Raw genomic sequence first — 16084 nt, forward strand, 5'->3', positions numbered from 1 at the left:
CACTTTGCTTGAACCTACTTTTAGGAGCATATGTTACCTGTTTCTGATTCTTAATTTTTATTTTTATTTACTAAGATTGTGATTCGGTGACAAGGTACCAAATATACAAAAATACCAATTATAAAATATTTTAATAAATATTTATTTTAGTTACTAATAAATACAAAAATACCAAATATGAAAATTAATACTTCAATTAAAAAATTTGGTCGACTTCCATAGAAAAATTGTATTAGTAGTTAAATAATCTCAACAATAAGAAATAATGTTTTGATATTGACTAAAATATTAAGTTATTTCAACGAATAAGAAATTCCATTGGTGTCAATAAAAATACCCACAATTGATATAGGTAAAAAAATAACCCCATTAGAAAAAACCTTATTTATATTAGTTAATATATATATATATATATATATATATATATATATTTTAATTGTTCCTATTAGACATTAACTAACTAAAAATGATATTTGTTTAGCTAAATAATAATATTGATGTTAGACAAAAAATGCTCTAAATTATTGTTTTTCAGTTGGCATTTTTTTTATTATTATGGTTCTTATGGAGAGGAATATTGTTATGAATTATTATTTGACGTGGTAAGTAGGGGTGGTAATGCGGGCCGGCCCGCCCCGCATAAGGCTCGCACACCGCGGGTCGGCCTGCCCTGTCCCACACATTTTATGCGAGTCGCATACTCTGGCCCGCCCCGCGTATATGTTGGCCCGTAGGTCCGTGGGCTGGTCCACTTTTTTTTTTTATGATAAAACTTTCAATGTTTAAAAATTGGGAAACTTTAAGAAGTTCACAAAATTAAGTAAAGACTTTGGGGAATTAGATGATAAATTGATAATTCAACATTTTCATCATATTCATACTATGACATACATAATGTATTCTTTAGATTTTAGCACATTAAAAATTGCATAATACTTGTCTTTTCCAGTTATACAAGAATTTGAAAAGTTAATGCAAGAGTCCATAAAAGAAGTAATTAATATACACAAGTGCAAGTTTTTTTTTTTTTTTAATTTTATGCGGGCTTGCGGGCCTATGCTAGCCGAGCCCGCGCGGGCCTGCAGGCTCACTACCCTGGCCCGCAGCCAAGCCCTAATTGCCATCCCTAGTGGTAAGTAAATAAGGAATCAACTTGAAAAAAGGATATAGTAAGGATATTATTATTTTAAAATTGACCATAATTTTAATTTGTTGAAGATTAAACAAATAGTTTTAGAATAAAAATAGAAATTGATCTATTGATTTATCTTATTCAATTTTTTTTATCCAAATAGGTTGTTGATTTTTTTTTTATATATAAGTTCTTTATAAATATTTGATATATACATAGATACATTCTTTTTTGGGTTAAATATGTTTTTTGTCCCTTAACTTTTAGTGAATTTTGAAATTAGTCAATTTCAAAACTTTGGATCAATTTAGTCAATCATCTATCAAAATAAGTGTATTTAGTCTTTTTAATCAAATTTTGTTAGATTTTTTTGATATTTCAAGCGCATTTCATAATAGTATTAAACTTAACATTAAAGCAAAAATGTGTCAAACAGTACAGTATAAACAATTCAAATACAATCTTGAAATACGTATGAAACGTCAAATAAACTTAACAAAATTTTATTAAAATGACTAAATCCACGTATTTCAAAAAATGAATCACTAGATTGATCTAAAGTTTTAAAATAAACTAATTTCAAAATTCAGTCAAAGTTAAGGGACGAAAACAATATTTATTTTTTTTTAATTAATATCAGTGGACTTATATGTTAGTAGATTTTTTTTTTCAATAATTCGTTTACACATGAAAATTTGAATGAATTATCTATTTGATAATACCAATTTAAATATTCATTGAATGATTTTATTTAAACATTTCAAGGAAGCTATAAATTTCGGGATTTCGATACTTTGATAAAGTTATTGTTAATTTTTACAAAGTATTCACACAACCTTTATCTTCTATTTTTAAACCATAATAAATTATTTTTAAAAAAATATTTAGCTAATTGAGTGATGACATGTTGACATTGTTAAAACTTTATAAAAAAAGTTTGTCAAAATTATTTTTCCTAAATTTCGAGATGCACTCAAAATATCTAAGAGTCTAAACTATTTTTTCAGAGTAAATATACTTATTTTAATTTCAAAACTATTTATTATAAATTTTTATTTGTTTGTTTAAACATAAAAAATAATAATAAAAGAGGTAAAAACAATTTATTTGGATAAGTCACTCACCATAGTAACAAAAAAAAAAGGTTCTTTATTGCATTTGGGGAGATTACAATTACAGCAATAATTGGATCAAGCATTCTGCATCTCACACCCCTTTATAGAACTGCTCATTATTGAACTGCAAAATACACTGCTGTTAACAAAACAAGCAAAATGTCACACTGTGGAAGCTGTTGATTCCATCCATCATCACTCTCTTAGGGAGCAAAGCCTTTCTTCAAAGTTTGAATGGTGGAAACATCAGTCTTGAAGGACAAAGCCAAGATATTGTCATCAATGGAGGTGTTAAAGAGGGTGCTTGGAATCGACACAGTCCCAGCACTGGCACTTCCAAAGGCAGATATGGCCACTGCAGGCTTCTGAGAATCCGAATTGTACTGGAAGTGCACCAGACCCTTTGGGAAAACAAACACATCTCCAGTTTTTAGTGTCTGAGTGAAGAGTTTATTGGTTGTGTCCACAAACCCCACTTGAAGAGAACCCTGAACGTTGAAGAGTAACTCTGCAGAACGAGGGTGTGTGTGTGGAGGGTTCACACTCCCACCGGGGAATTCAAGCACTGCATATGAAACACTTTGTCCATCAACAGCAGGAAATTCTGCTCTGCTTGCTTTCTGCACTTTGAAAGCTGAGAGAGTGTTGGGTGAAAACAAGGAACGGAAGCCTGTGAAGGTGAAGAAGTTGCCATCAAGAGTGGTGTTGGGAGGAACTATGAAGTCTGTGAGAATGTCAGGGTCACCACCACAAGATATCTGCATGATGCTGAAAACTGATATGATCAGTGTGACTACTTTAAAGGTGGTGGAAGACATGATTAAGGTTATGATTAAAATCAATATTACTATTACTGTCTTGAGTGTGGTGTTTCAAATTTCATGAATGTTTATTTATAGGGATTTCTGCTGTGTGTTGGAGTTTTGTATTATAGCAACTATGGAGATTTCAAAGTGGTTAACCTCTGTTGTGGTCTGCAATTATTAGAGACTGCAACAAGAATGTTCTGCATGGGTAACTCTTCATGCCGATTCCAACCAAATAGAGACAAGTTATACTTGTAGCTTTTCTTTTGTTTTAACCTATTAGAATGGATAATTGCTTTTTATGTAGAGTGTCTCTGATATCCTTGAGAAACAAAAATGTTCTTCGAACTTACAAATGATATAAATCATACTTCACAAAGGAAAAAAACAAGGATACAAAGTGTGAAAGGTGTGTGAATGAAGAATCTTTATAAGATATAATTTATTTTATTTAGAATTTGAAACACTGTTATAATATATGTTAAAAAAATTGAAATAATAAGAATTTACCGTAGTGATTTGGTTATTTAAAATTTAAAATTTTATTTAAAGAAAAAAAAGAGTAAGAATTTGAAACTATGTATATTCTTCTTTTTTTCTTTCAGGTCTAGGTAATTTATCTTTATATTTTCTTTATGCTTATTTTGATTATAACATTATGAGTTCCGTAAACTGAAATGGGTAATGCATGAAGACATTATGGTGTCCACATGTATTGTCAACATCTCATTCATCCTTTCTTCATTAAAAATAACAGAATGATACAAAAGAAGGACTCCAAGTTCATCGCACAATACTATTTCGGTAGAATAATTAAAAGAATATTATACTCTTTATCAAAAAAAGAAGAAGAAGATGAGAGAATATTCTAGTTGTTTTTAGGCGTTTAAGTTGTTAAATTTTGCGGACTGCCAAAATGAAAACAAGAATGAGCATAGTAAACATCAGTTCCAGCTGCGTAATAGGTGTCACATATTGGAGCAACTAATACTTACAAATTACTAAATTCGGTCACTTTTTTTAATGCAAATTGTCAATAACTTCATAAAAGATGAATCAGTGTCCCTGATGAGAAAACCAAATGTAACTTGTGAAAATCGTTGAAATCAGAAGGTTACATGTTACATCACAAGCATTGACAGTTTCTCTCATGTCGAGCTCATCACAGATTTTGTTATTCTGGTTCTTCAAATATCACTATTTTCTCAATTTGGTTTTCAAACAAAAAAACTCAAGAATTTGACATTTATACAGTAAATGTCATCAATTTGGATTCTGTCATTCTAAGTTAACTTAATTTCCTCTTCTATGTTAAGGGGGAATACAAACTAAACATGAGCTGAATTCATATAAAAAAGATTGATATAAACTCTAATCCAAAATCATAGTGGACATGCAAGTCTTCTTTTGTATATGAGCCTTTTGAGTATTCCAAAAAGACACAATACCAACGATATATGAAACGATATATGAGTTCAACCTATGAAATCATCTTTTAACTCAAATCTTTCAGATGAATTTATAGATCTAATTCTTTAATATTCAATTTCCTGTAGAGCCGAAACTCAAACTTGAATTCTTATGATTTCTTCGTTCATATACATATAACAAATTTAATATATAGTGTAAAATTTTGTTAAGAGTATACTGCAATATAATTTATTAAGAATCACTGGTTGTTATTATTATTATTTTCTAATTGTAGGGGTGTTTTGATATTTTGTAGGTTGATAGTAATTGAAAGCATTAAATTCTAATTATTATTAACTTAACAGAAAATAAGTTAAAATATTTTACATCACATTATAAATATATATTTAAACTATTTTTAAGCTTGATTTTTAAATAATATGAGAATTAAAAATTAAAGCTGGAGTTGAGAAGAAGGGCTTTTAACTTTGTTCTCAGATTTGCAATCTAGAATGTGTTGGAAAGACAAACTGGAACGTGATTTTTGACTTTAATGTAACACGCACACTCACACACATCAGTTACACCTCAAACTCTTGCAACTTTACAATAGTATTATATAAGAGAAGCTTCTATGAAGCACCGCCATTACCATCCAAATTCTCTTTTCAACCCCTTTTGAGAGCCACAGAGGAGAGCACAATCAAGCAAATTAAGAAAACCGCAGCAACGAAAGAAGCCACCACAGCTTGGCTAGTAACCTGACAGAAGTCAGTGTACTGCTGACAAATGGCGATCCAATTGGCATCTTGGCTCCCATTGTGCGCTAAGTACACAACAGCTGCAGCAGCTGAAGCAGCTGCGATCACCAATGCCATTGCAAACTGCAACAGTTTTAAGTGTTATTGAGTGAGATGATTGTTGGAACAAAACATGTTGGTGAATGCATTATCTCAATTCAGACTTACTATGTCTACGATCACTAGTAGAAGCCTTGGCCCTACTGCAAAAGGTCGAACAATGCATACAATTGAAAATGGCAACGAGAGGATGAGGAATACAACTGCTGCTCCATTCGCAAATACAAAAAACCTGCATGCCACCAAAATAAATGGTTGGTATTTCCATCTAATTAGTGTAACTATTTGTGATCTACTTTTAGTGTGTATACTTTTATGGAACATAAACTTACTGAAACATTGGAAAATCATCCCACTGAACATGAAACTGAAAGAACTGGGTGAAGAATGGAAGTATCTGCTCATTGTTCCCCATGACGGCAGCAGCACCTATAGCAGAACTAATGGCTCCGAGCCTAAGGATGAAATCTAGGATTGCGGCACCCTTTCTCCATCCCCCCCTTGGGGATGGGGTAACTTTTGTGGAAACTACTGTTACAGAAGGGGGAGCAGCCTCAGCAATGGTTTTTCCTTTGCCATTGCTCCTCGTCCTCCTTGATTCTGGGCTTGTAGGTGCAGATGCCACACCCTCTTTCTTTGACTCCATCACAATAGGATATGGAAGGTACCCTTTTAAAAGGTCTGAAGAAGGAGTAAGATTTTATTTATTTTTTTCTGGTATGTAATGTGGAAACTGGTACCTGTGTATATATAGAAGATGCATAAAGAAAGTTGAGACATTCAATTAACGGAGTTGGTTAGTGAAGATGCTCTATGTTGCTTTGTTAAGTCTAATTCTGTAAGGTGTAATGAAGGAGTTGTTCAGAACGTACTTGCTCCACCTCGTACCAAAAGCATTTTTCCTCTATTCTTTAACGTTCCTATACTGGGACCATGTTACTATATTGCCTTGATAAAAATACAGAGGAATAAAATAACTGGCACTTGATACATAAATTTTCAAAACCAAACCCAAAAACCGTACAATCAACCGTCACAGATTCATATTATGAACGAAGATCAATTGCACAATACGCCAGCTTCCAAAAACACCATTTGCTTTCCCAAAGCATTATAGTTCATACTGAATTTTGGTTTTTTATATACATTGCTAAATGACCAAATTTACCTTCTAACTAATCCATACGCATGAATTTTGGTTTCTTATATAAAATTCAGAAGAGAAAAAAAATCCTCTTCTGATATATAATGGACATTTACTATAAATAAACAATTTTGAACTTATTTATATTATATATATATATATATATATATATATATATATATAAATTAAGAATGTTTGACATATATAAATATTAAACTAAAAATTCCACATGTTTATTAAATTGCATGAAATTAACAGTTTTTATCCCTTGTTCTTGCCTTGTTGGTGAGTGATAAATCCTCTAGAAGTTTGGAAAGGCTTAAACCATTCCAGGTATCATTCTAACAGTTGCAAAATAAGATGTTTTATCTATCACTGAACAGGATTGGTGCCATCTAAGGTTAAAAGCGCCTTATATAGATCGGGACGCCTATCACGGAATACCCCCCAACTATGTCTCGTGGATTTGATCTTGTCCAAATCAAATTGTGCAATAAGAACTGCTTCCTCCTTATCGTCAGCAATTGAAACAATTTCTCCATTAGGCCCTGTATGATAGTAGAACAGAGTCAAAAGACAGACAGAAAAAGAGAACTTGTGGCAGCAGCTAAATCTTCCCAAGTATATGAAAAATGAAGTAAGAGAATTATTACAGTATAAAGAGGAAAGGGGCAATGGAGCACAGCAAGATAAGATTAGTTAAAGGTTTATATGAATGCTGAAAAAGTATATCATATTTTCAATGAAAAGCTTTTTATGACTGCACTGGACAACGAGTAAAGTGTATTTCTGTGCCAGCAAGAAATCCGTTCAGTCAAATTACCTGCTATGAAGGAGTTTCCATAAAATGTTATCTCGCTTTTTCCATGCTCAGTCTCAATTATCTCCTTTCCAATCCTATTTGAAGCCACAAGAGGTACCTGCATTTTCCAAAATTATTTGATAACATATGTTGGAAAGTTTAAGTATTAATGTTTACACAAATGGTTCAACCCTCCACATTTTCTTGAAAATATTATCAAACAGTAAATTTTCTTTTCTCTGATGCATAGTTTAGCATTGTATCTTCTGTTTTTTATCCAACAAATAATGCTTAAGGAGTTATAGAATCTAGACATGGAAATAGAAAGAGCTGCAAGCAGATTATATATAAGGAGCCAAGATATGCACCTAACAGAAACACATCATAAATGAAAAAAATTATGTGGGTGAGTAACCATTGACTTGCATACAAAACCTACCAAATTGGCCCCAGCATGTCCTTGCATAACTCGTTTCCAGTGGTCACGCGAATCAATGTTTGCATCATGTGGTTCAGTCCCAATAGCCGTAGGATAAAATAAAATCTCAGCACCTTGAAGCACCATTGAACGGGCTGCCTCAGGAAACCACTGATCCCAACATATAGCTGACATGAAAATTAGGTAAAATAGTAACAGAAAATAAGAATGTTAACTTCAGCTGCTATCTCACACGAAGACAAAAAATGCATGTTCCAAAATGTGTTGGGTTGCTTTTGCAAAGATAAAGTCAACATTGGGGACATATCTTTTACAGATTCAGCATTTTTCTGTCAGTCAAAATCTTATACATAACACGTTTAATAGATGTTTCAGTATAGGAAAGGAAAATAGAATGCATACAATTACAGTAATTATAAATTAATACCAACTCCAATTTTTGCAAATTTGGTCTTGAAAACCTGTTCAGCAAAAGCCTCAATGTTACATGGCGTTCAATAGTCATAAAAAAGGACCATAAAACCAAATTCATTCAAATCAGTGCATATCAATTAAGGCTATCTTAGGTACCCACCTTAAATCCAGTATCCCCTGGATTAAAGTAGAACTTTTCCTCGTAACCTGTAGGAGAGATTGTTTGATGGGTTAGGATGTAAACATTCTAACTGACACATAAGTGGCCAGAATATTGCATACCTGGTCCATCCGGAATATGGGACTTTCTATAAATCCCAAGATCAGTGCCATCAGCATCAATTATGGCTATTGAATTATAGTGTGCATTATTTGCCTCCTCAAAGAAGCTAACTGGTATAACTACGCCTAACTCTTTTGCAAGTTTCTGCATCCTACGTTATGAACATTGAAACAAGAATAAGGATTCACTATAGGACGATGAGCATAAAAGGCTATGCCAATGTTTGTTCCTCTGCCCCAAAAGTACTATGTTCAGTGGCATGCACGTAGTGACTAACAAGCAGATCACAGAAGCTAATTTATATTATTTTACCTGAGGATTGTGGGATGGTCCTTATGTGGCTTAGCTCTTTGAATATAATCCTCTCTTTGCGCTTGACAGAAGTAATAACCTTCAAAGAGTTCCTGAAATTAGTCAAACATTATTAATGTGATTCAAACACACAGCCAACCAGGGTTTTCCATCAGATTAATGAACATTAAAATTACTATCCCTACAATGATAGGATATGGAATCTGTTTTGTCAGTATCAACATCAAAAGTCATAATAATCCGTTAGTCTGTCTGGCCAGTAGTTCCAAAGATAAATAAATTTACAGCAAAAATATTCTGACGATATCAGCAATTACTGTCAAGAATCATAAGCATTATTATGAAATCAACATTTTTTGTAACAAAACAATGCTAATTAAATTAATAAATAGTGAAGAAGTAGGGCTGTAATTTATTCAAATCTAACCCAAATTCCATTTCATACAGGCATATGGCAGAAAAAACAACTCTACTCACAGTCAAACAAATTCACCCATGTCTCACTAGGTTTATCATCTATAGTGTCCCATAGTTTGACCCATAAGTTCTGGACCATAACATAGCATTGTATTATTCATGGTAAAAAATAGTTTTATGAAAGAAATACCATCTTATAAAATGTCGGATACAATAGAGTAAATGATTTATAAATCAAGAAAATTATTTCCATGTAAATTGATAATGTAACCAGATCTATGCTTCTAGTCCACAATCTCAACATGTACTTTGTTATGTTGGAGCTTGCTGCTCTTAAATCTTCATTTTCCTTAAAACAAAGAATACTTTTAATTGATGTTGTGAACAAATAATCACATGGTTTTGACCCAGTGAATGAAGAATACACTTAGAATTCATTTATGCACATATCTACATGACCCTAACCTTATGAAGGAATTAAAGGAGTTAACAAAACTATTGGATGGAATTAAATAATCTATAATTGACATGTAACACAAGAAAGAAGCACTATTAGGAAGGGCATCCCAGGTTATAAACACACCTGAATGAGAATGATATTTGCACCCTGTTTATGTGCAGCTCTAACTAGCCTGCAGCAGAAGAGCCAAAGGTATCACATAACATGGATAGAAATTCATTTCTGACCAATCTACCAATTAACTCTTATATAATTAAACAATAGTTAGGGAAAAAAACTGAAGCTCAAAAAGTTCACAAGCTGCAAGCATTGAAGTAAGGACGGTCAGGGTTGTCTCTGTGAGCCAAAGCTAAAGAAAATATTATAATGTTTCCTTTTGAATGTGAGCGACATCCAGTGGAAGCATGGGCTAAAAATTAAATCTTTTAACCTGGGCAGCTTGTAAACCTCGTCACTAATTCAGGATTCAGGGCATGGAATTGAGATTGCAAGAATAAAGAATCTGAAATAAATTGAAATTGTAAGTAGGAAAATAAGGAAGGAAGCGAAATAGTCACCTCTCGGCGGTGGCGACATTTGTTGAGACATCATCGGTGCAAGAAAACTGCAGAGCAGAAACCACCACGGTTCTACGCTTCTCCATCCGCAGGAACAACGTAATTAGACTCAGATTTCTTTAACAGAAGATTAATGGCCCTTTATTCCCTTTATTTTGGAAGTGCACTGCATACAGTGAGAGATACCGTGAAATTATATTCGGCCAAGACCAACCAACTTTTCTAAAGGGAATAAGATTCTAAGTCCCATCGACAATTCTCAAACTTAGGGATTATTTGCCCTTTATTCCCTTTCTTTTGGAAGTGCACTGCATACAGTGAGATACAGTGAAATTATATTTAGTCTTCGAGATAGCATATGGCACAATATAGACATGAAATCAAGTATAAATTACCTTGCACACAAAAATATGTAGAGTTGGAAGGCCATAATGATTACCAATTTACCATACAAACAATCAAATATTATATTGGTATACATTAATTACCATAAGTCCATAACCGCACATTTTATGTTTACAAAATAATCATGAATGAATCCGAAAAAGCAATCTATATAATTAATGAATACCATAATAGGCACGAGAAGCATATGAACTTAAAAATTCCAGAAGCACGTGTTAGAACATTTTTTCAGAGTTCAACATGAAAAGTATTAGGAAAATGATGTGGTCAGAAAAAGATGTGAGTCATCTTCATACATGAAAAGTATTTATTTTTTGCAAGCTAGATTGACTAGTGTTACATTTCTCAAATCCTTCCCACATCTCGCAGACTGTGGAGCCGTGTGCAGAAATTTCCGATCACTGCGGCACCTTATCTGGACTCGCTCCAAGCAATTTCCGGTGAGGTTACAAACACACGTGACCCTTTTGCAATAACACTCTAAAAATCAAGGAACCCAAATCGGAAAAGAAAGAGTGAAAAAATGACCTCACCAGATGCAGGCAAGGGTAGGCGTGAACAATGCTCACTCCAGAAGTGGATTCACGGACAGGTTTTTCTCCTACAGTGGTGATTGCAGAGATGGAGGTGAAAGGGTGAGATTGAGGAATAGCTAGCTTTGCTGAACCCCTACTTTTAGGAGCACATGTTAAAGATGTTAAAGAGAAAATTAAAACATTTTGAATTTAAATTAGTTTTATTTTAAATTATTTACTTTTTAAAATGTTTGAGCTAGATAAAGTAATTTAAATTTATTAAATTTTAACTTTTATATTTGAATGCATTATTTTAATTATTAATAATAATAAATACAAAAATACCAAATATATAAATTAATACTTCAATTGAAAATTTTGGTCGACTTCCATAGAAAAATAGTATTCCCTTAATATTAGTTAAAAACATTGACAAATATTAATAAAAAAATAGCAAAAAATTATATTAACTGTTAAATAATCTCAACGTTAAGAAATAATGTTTTTATATTGACTAAAAAGTTAAGTTACTTCAATTGGCGTCAATAAAAAACCCTAATTCTCCAAATTATTTCTAGTTCTAGTTGTACTTTTATTCTTTTATGACCTTTTTTTTTTCTCAACTCTCCGTGTGAGTTAAATTATAATGAAATCCGTAATTTATATTGTATAGAAATTGAAAATCGTTGTTTCTTTTGAAATCTTAATCTAACTGTGCGAAAGTTGTTATAATTTACTTTACATATTTTTACTAAATTAAAATATACATGACAAGTTTTAATTTTCTTACCGCTCCTATTCTTAATTTGAATAAAGAAAATAAGCTAAATTTGAGGAATCATTTTAACCACAAATATCATGTTACTTTTAAAATATTGGTAATGGTAACAATAATAAGTTGTTCATATATAACAATTTCTTACTTCTTTTATCTTGTCTAGCAATTGGTAGAGGGAAGTAGAGGTTAATATGTAGAGATATGATATATGTTTTGTTATATTATGATTGCAATTTTAATATTTGTTTTATTTATTTATTTAGAGGAAAAATATATTTAGTATAGTTAGAACATTTCATTTATAAGATCGATTTATATTTATTAGGATGTCAAGATGGTTCAGATCTGACGGACTAGTCTGCTGACCCAAAAAAAAAGTGGATTGGATTATTTTTTGGACTCGCCAATCTAAGAAAGCTCAACACGTCTGACTCACTAACACGTTGGATCATACGAGTCAATCTCATATAACAATCAACCCATTTTAACCTTCCGAACGAACATATACAAGAAAAGAGGTAAAAGTTTATTAATAGTATATTCTACCAAACGAATAATTTTCTCACCTACTATGGATCCCATGTTACCTCACATAAACTTAAAATCCATAATATCAATAGTTACAAAAATTATCATTGACTTGATGTGTTCCTGAGTGAATAGTCTCAATTAATCTTGTTTTTCTTTGATAAAAATTAATACGATCTTATAAGCTTAGAGTTTCATCCCCATATATTTTCCTATCATTTTGATTCTATCTCTTAGAAATATTTTAAATAAAAATAATAATAAATCGGTATATCTTATAATAACTTTTTAAATAAATTTATTTAATAAATAATTATATATATAACTTGTTTATATTATAATAACTATTTTATATATCTTTTAAATAAAATAATTTTTTTCAATAATCAGTAATCTATAAATTCTTTTTAAAAATAAAAAATAATAACAAATCACCTTCCCAATCACTATAATTTTCTCAGTCTTAATATATTAAGATTTGTTTTAGTTCTATTCTTCCTAGCCATATTTTATGTCTTGTTTGCTTCCATTAAAACAATGCTTGAATATTGCATTATAGGAGTAGTCATTGAAGTAAACTGAGCAGTGAAATTATAATTCAAATTTTGGATCATACTGATATAATCATAAGTTTATATTGGCAGAGATTTGGTTGTGGCTTCTCCGGTGGAGGATTACTTTTTATACATTGATGATCTGACACATCCAAACAAGGTTTAGCTTTGTTTCTCCTTCTTTTACTACATCATCTAAAAAAGAATGTGTTGTTGGCAGAAAGATTACACTGTGTCTCTATCACAAGATTAAACAATGATTTCTTCACTGGCTTCTGCATTTACTTGCTGGCAGGGTCGAAGGGAATAAAATCGTAGTTTATAAAGTCAAAATTTAGAAAAATTCTATGAATAATTTTGGATATACTTATGTTAAAACGTGTGGCTACTATTTGTTGTGTTCTCAAAATAAAAAATATCTATACTTTACCCTATAGAACTTTCCATGAGTGGGATAGTTACTTCAATTTGAAAAATAAAAAACAACAGAAGGCAATGCATTCAACATATATGTTGTATTTTTTGTCTATAATTAAACAATGCTTCCTGATCTCTCCTTCTGTCCCTGTCTTCACCTTAATTCTTCCCATTTTCTCAATGGAGCTGGCAAACTCAGCAAACAAATTTTCAAGTGATCCTTCAAGCAATTCAATGTTCTTTGTGGTGTTCAACTTATCAATGTTCTTGTACTTTAAAGTTTTCAGATTTTCAGCATATTCACTGTCCAGTGTCCAGTGGAGGGTCTTGATCACCCAATAAAGTTGAACAAGCTATTTGATAATGATGAGCAATGAGCCACACCAATTGTGTGAGCACCTGAAACCTTAGCCATTAGTTACAAGCAACTTTCTGATATTTGCAACATAATTAGCAAATTCCTTAAAACTAAACAATCCATTCAGATATTTGACATACTTCAACAATAATGCTTAAGAAATTGTTTAATAAAAAGTACCAGAGAGCAGGACCAAGTCCTTCAAATCAAGTCCTTGGTTGGCAAAGAGTGTTTGCAGGATGGTGATGTTGTCCAATGGAGCAGGAATGTTATTTGGCTTACTCCAAAGTAGAAACTACTCCATCTCTTCAACCAAATGACAAACAACACAGATCGAGTCTGATCCTGTATAAGGGATCGACACCATTTTCAATTCATAATCTTAAATGATCTACATCATTTTCAACTCATAATCTTAAAGTGATGGATTTATGAATCTTTATTTTTATATAGTATTCAACATTTTCGTTTTTGTCTAAAGTGAGACATAGACTCAAACCTAGATTTTTAACAGATCTTTAGTGTAAATACATTTAACAATATATGATGGCGTAACATATATTATCAAGTATTTGCCGAATGTCTCGTAATAAACAATAAACTTACCTGCTACTGTGTACTATTGGTTCATTACTTTAGTTGTTCTGAGCCAGCCATTGTTCAGTTAAATTAACGATGGCTACCTGCTGCAACCTATGAGCCCTGCCGTGCATGTGAATTATATAGTAATTAGTAGGAAAAATAGTTGATTTGATCTAAATCTCATTATGATCATAAACATACTTTAAATACGTAATGATACAAAGATAGAGACAGAAATTTTTGGTAAATCCTTTGGTGTATAGGAAGGTCAGAATGGTTCCCACATGCTTCTTTTTTTGGGTAGAGTATAACAATAAAGAGAAATGATACAAAATCACAACAGTGCTTCAATTTCTTTTTTTTTGTCCATTATAGCATCCAAATTTTCTGCTCTTTATCAAGTGAGTGACTAGTCACTTAAGCATCAATCTCTTTTTGTTCATTTTCATGATCTGTCACACAACCATCATTTTCTTCACCCATGTTTTCTTCTTCTTCTTCTTCATCTATACTTCCTACATCAGCATCTTCTTCTTCTTCTTCTTCTTCTTCTGAAAGTTCATCATCAGGGTGAACAAAATTCAGCTTCAACCTTCCATCCTCTCTACAAGCATGGAGGAACTCGTGCGTGGGAATCCTTATCTCTTCGAGAACAAACCTCCCTTCACTCCTGTAGGACTTGAAACAAACCCAAGGCCTCCCACTCCTCCCTATGCTTGAAATGGGAGGAGGGTACTCACTCACCCTTGAACTCACATACCTTTTCACACCCTCTTTCTCCTTAAACCTTTCCCAACTCTCATTCGTTCCATCCTTTAAGTCTTCAACATCATCTGAACTCTCAAAGCCAAGACCCTCAGTGCAAAGCTGCAAACTCTCAGAACTCAAGGATGAGAAGCTATCACTGCTTTTGTGGCTGTTGGTGTTGTATGTTTTCTCACTTGATGATGAAGTAGAAACGTAGGGCTGGATGGAGGGTTCTGCAAATATCTCAGTGAAGGAAAGGGTTTTCTCTGCGGGTTTTACGGGCTTTATTTGGTTCCATGAGAGGGATTCAAGCAGTGTTGTGTTTTCTGGCAATAGGGTATCTAAGATGTGATGCAGGCTCCCACATGTTGCCATGCCTTTCTTGCTACCCAGTGTTGTATGAGTTGGTGCTTTGTGTAGAAAGGAAGAAAGAAAAGGGTGTTCTAAGTGCTAACTTTTGGTAGTTGAGGGATAGGGGAAAAGAGTAAAGAGGCACGTAAATAGCATGAGTTGAAAAATAATCAAGGGGAAGATGCTATTATATATGCAGTAGAAAGTTCTGATTTCAGTTGGTGTGGCTTATAAATGGCCAACGGGTGATTATGCTTACGTAGCTTAGCTTTGGATTTTCTGGCCATATAATAAAAGTCCTAGGTAACAAACTATAGGCTCAGATTTATCTTAATTCTTTTCTAAGACAAAAACATCAGATAATTCTCTTCAACTTGGTTGTAACTTCAACAACAAAATCATTTTTTAAGTATTTAATCACATATCTAATGCTCAAACTCAAATTTACATCTGCTACTTAGGTTGGACAATCCTACACTAGTTAATTGTGGTAAGATGATTTCTTGAGCATTCACCCTTAATTAGTATGCCATGTATTGCTAAAGTTTTCTAGGACCTCTCACTCTCACACCCTTATTAAAAGGGCTTCCAACCTGAAAGTAACTTTTATACACGGTCTTGGAAATGACTTGAAAACTTGGTATCTTCCAAAACATAGACCTAGTCTTGGGTGCAAATCCAATACACGGATTGCATCA

At 32.6% G+C, this 16084-nt stretch overlaps 4 protein-coding genes across 8 annotated transcripts; all 4 read right to left on the bottom strand.

Moving 5' to 3' along the window:
- Positions 1-2261: 2261 nt before the first annotated feature.
- LOC114186224 (putative germin-like protein 9-2) lies at positions 2262-3303 on the bottom strand. The gene has a single exon (XM_028074264.2). The coding sequence runs from the start codon at positions 3063-3065 to the stop codon at positions 2451-2453; it is 615 nt and encodes a 204-aa protein (XP_027930065.1). The 5' UTR covers positions 3066-3303; the 3' UTR covers positions 2262-2450.
- A 1626-nt stretch (positions 3304-4929) lies between these two features.
- On the bottom strand, positions 4930-6531 carry LOC114185786 (casparian strip membrane protein 3). The gene is made up of 3 exons (XM_028073702.2): positions 5656-6531; positions 5432-5555; positions 4930-5347 (listed from the first exon to the last, which is right to left on the bottom strand). The coding sequence occupies exons 1-3, from the start codon at positions 5967-5969 to the stop codon at positions 5132-5134; spliced, it is 654 nt and encodes a 217-aa protein (XP_027929503.1). The 5' UTR covers positions 5970-6531; the 3' UTR covers positions 4930-5131.
- A 147-nt stretch (positions 6532-6678) lies between these two features.
- On the bottom strand, positions 6679-11256 carry NLP1 (nitrilase-like protein 1). Of its 5 annotated transcripts, XM_085674031.1 has the most exons (11): positions 11090-11221; positions 10897-10971; positions 10152-10317; positions 9718-9766; positions 8718-8809; positions 8405-8556; positions 8283-8329; positions 8136-8169; positions 7709-7875; positions 7291-7387; positions 6679-7015 (listed from the first exon to the last, which is right to left on the bottom strand). In XM_085674031.1, exons 3-11 carry the CDS (start codon positions 10235-10237, stop codon positions 6840-6842), a joined length of 900 nt encoding a protein of 299 aa, XP_085530157.1. In that variant the 5' UTR covers positions 10238-10317; positions 10897-10971; positions 11090-11221; the 3' UTR covers positions 6679-6839. The 5 variants fall into 5 exon arrangements, with proteins under 5 accessions (XP_085530157.1, XP_027926042.1, XP_027926041.1 ...); XM_028070241.2 differs by lacking the exon at positions 10897-10971 and having other exon boundaries at positions 11085-11256; XM_028070240.2 differs by lacking the exon at positions 10897-10971 and having other exon boundaries at positions 11090-11242.
- A 2151-nt stretch (positions 11257-13407) lies between these two features.
- On the bottom strand, positions 13408-15564 carry LOC114183090 (uncharacterized). The gene is made up of 3 exons (XM_028069944.2): positions 14313-15564; positions 13887-14051; positions 13408-13747 (listed from the first exon to the last, which is right to left on the bottom strand). Exon 1 carries the CDS (start codon positions 15408-15410, stop codon positions 14706-14708), a length of 705 nt encoding a protein of 234 aa, XP_027925745.1. The 5' UTR covers positions 15411-15564; the 3' UTR covers positions 13408-13747; positions 13887-14051; positions 14313-14705.
- Positions 15565-16084: the final 520 nt, after the last annotated feature.

This window comes from Vigna unguiculata, chromosome 5, assembly GCF_037176805.1.
Source record: "Vigna unguiculata cultivar grain cowpea cultivar isolate G323 ecotype 2 chromosome 5, ASM3717680v1, whole genome shotgun sequence".
In the NCBI taxonomy this organism is placed as follows: Eukaryota; Viridiplantae; Streptophyta; class Magnoliopsida; order Fabales; family Fabaceae; genus Vigna; species Vigna unguiculata.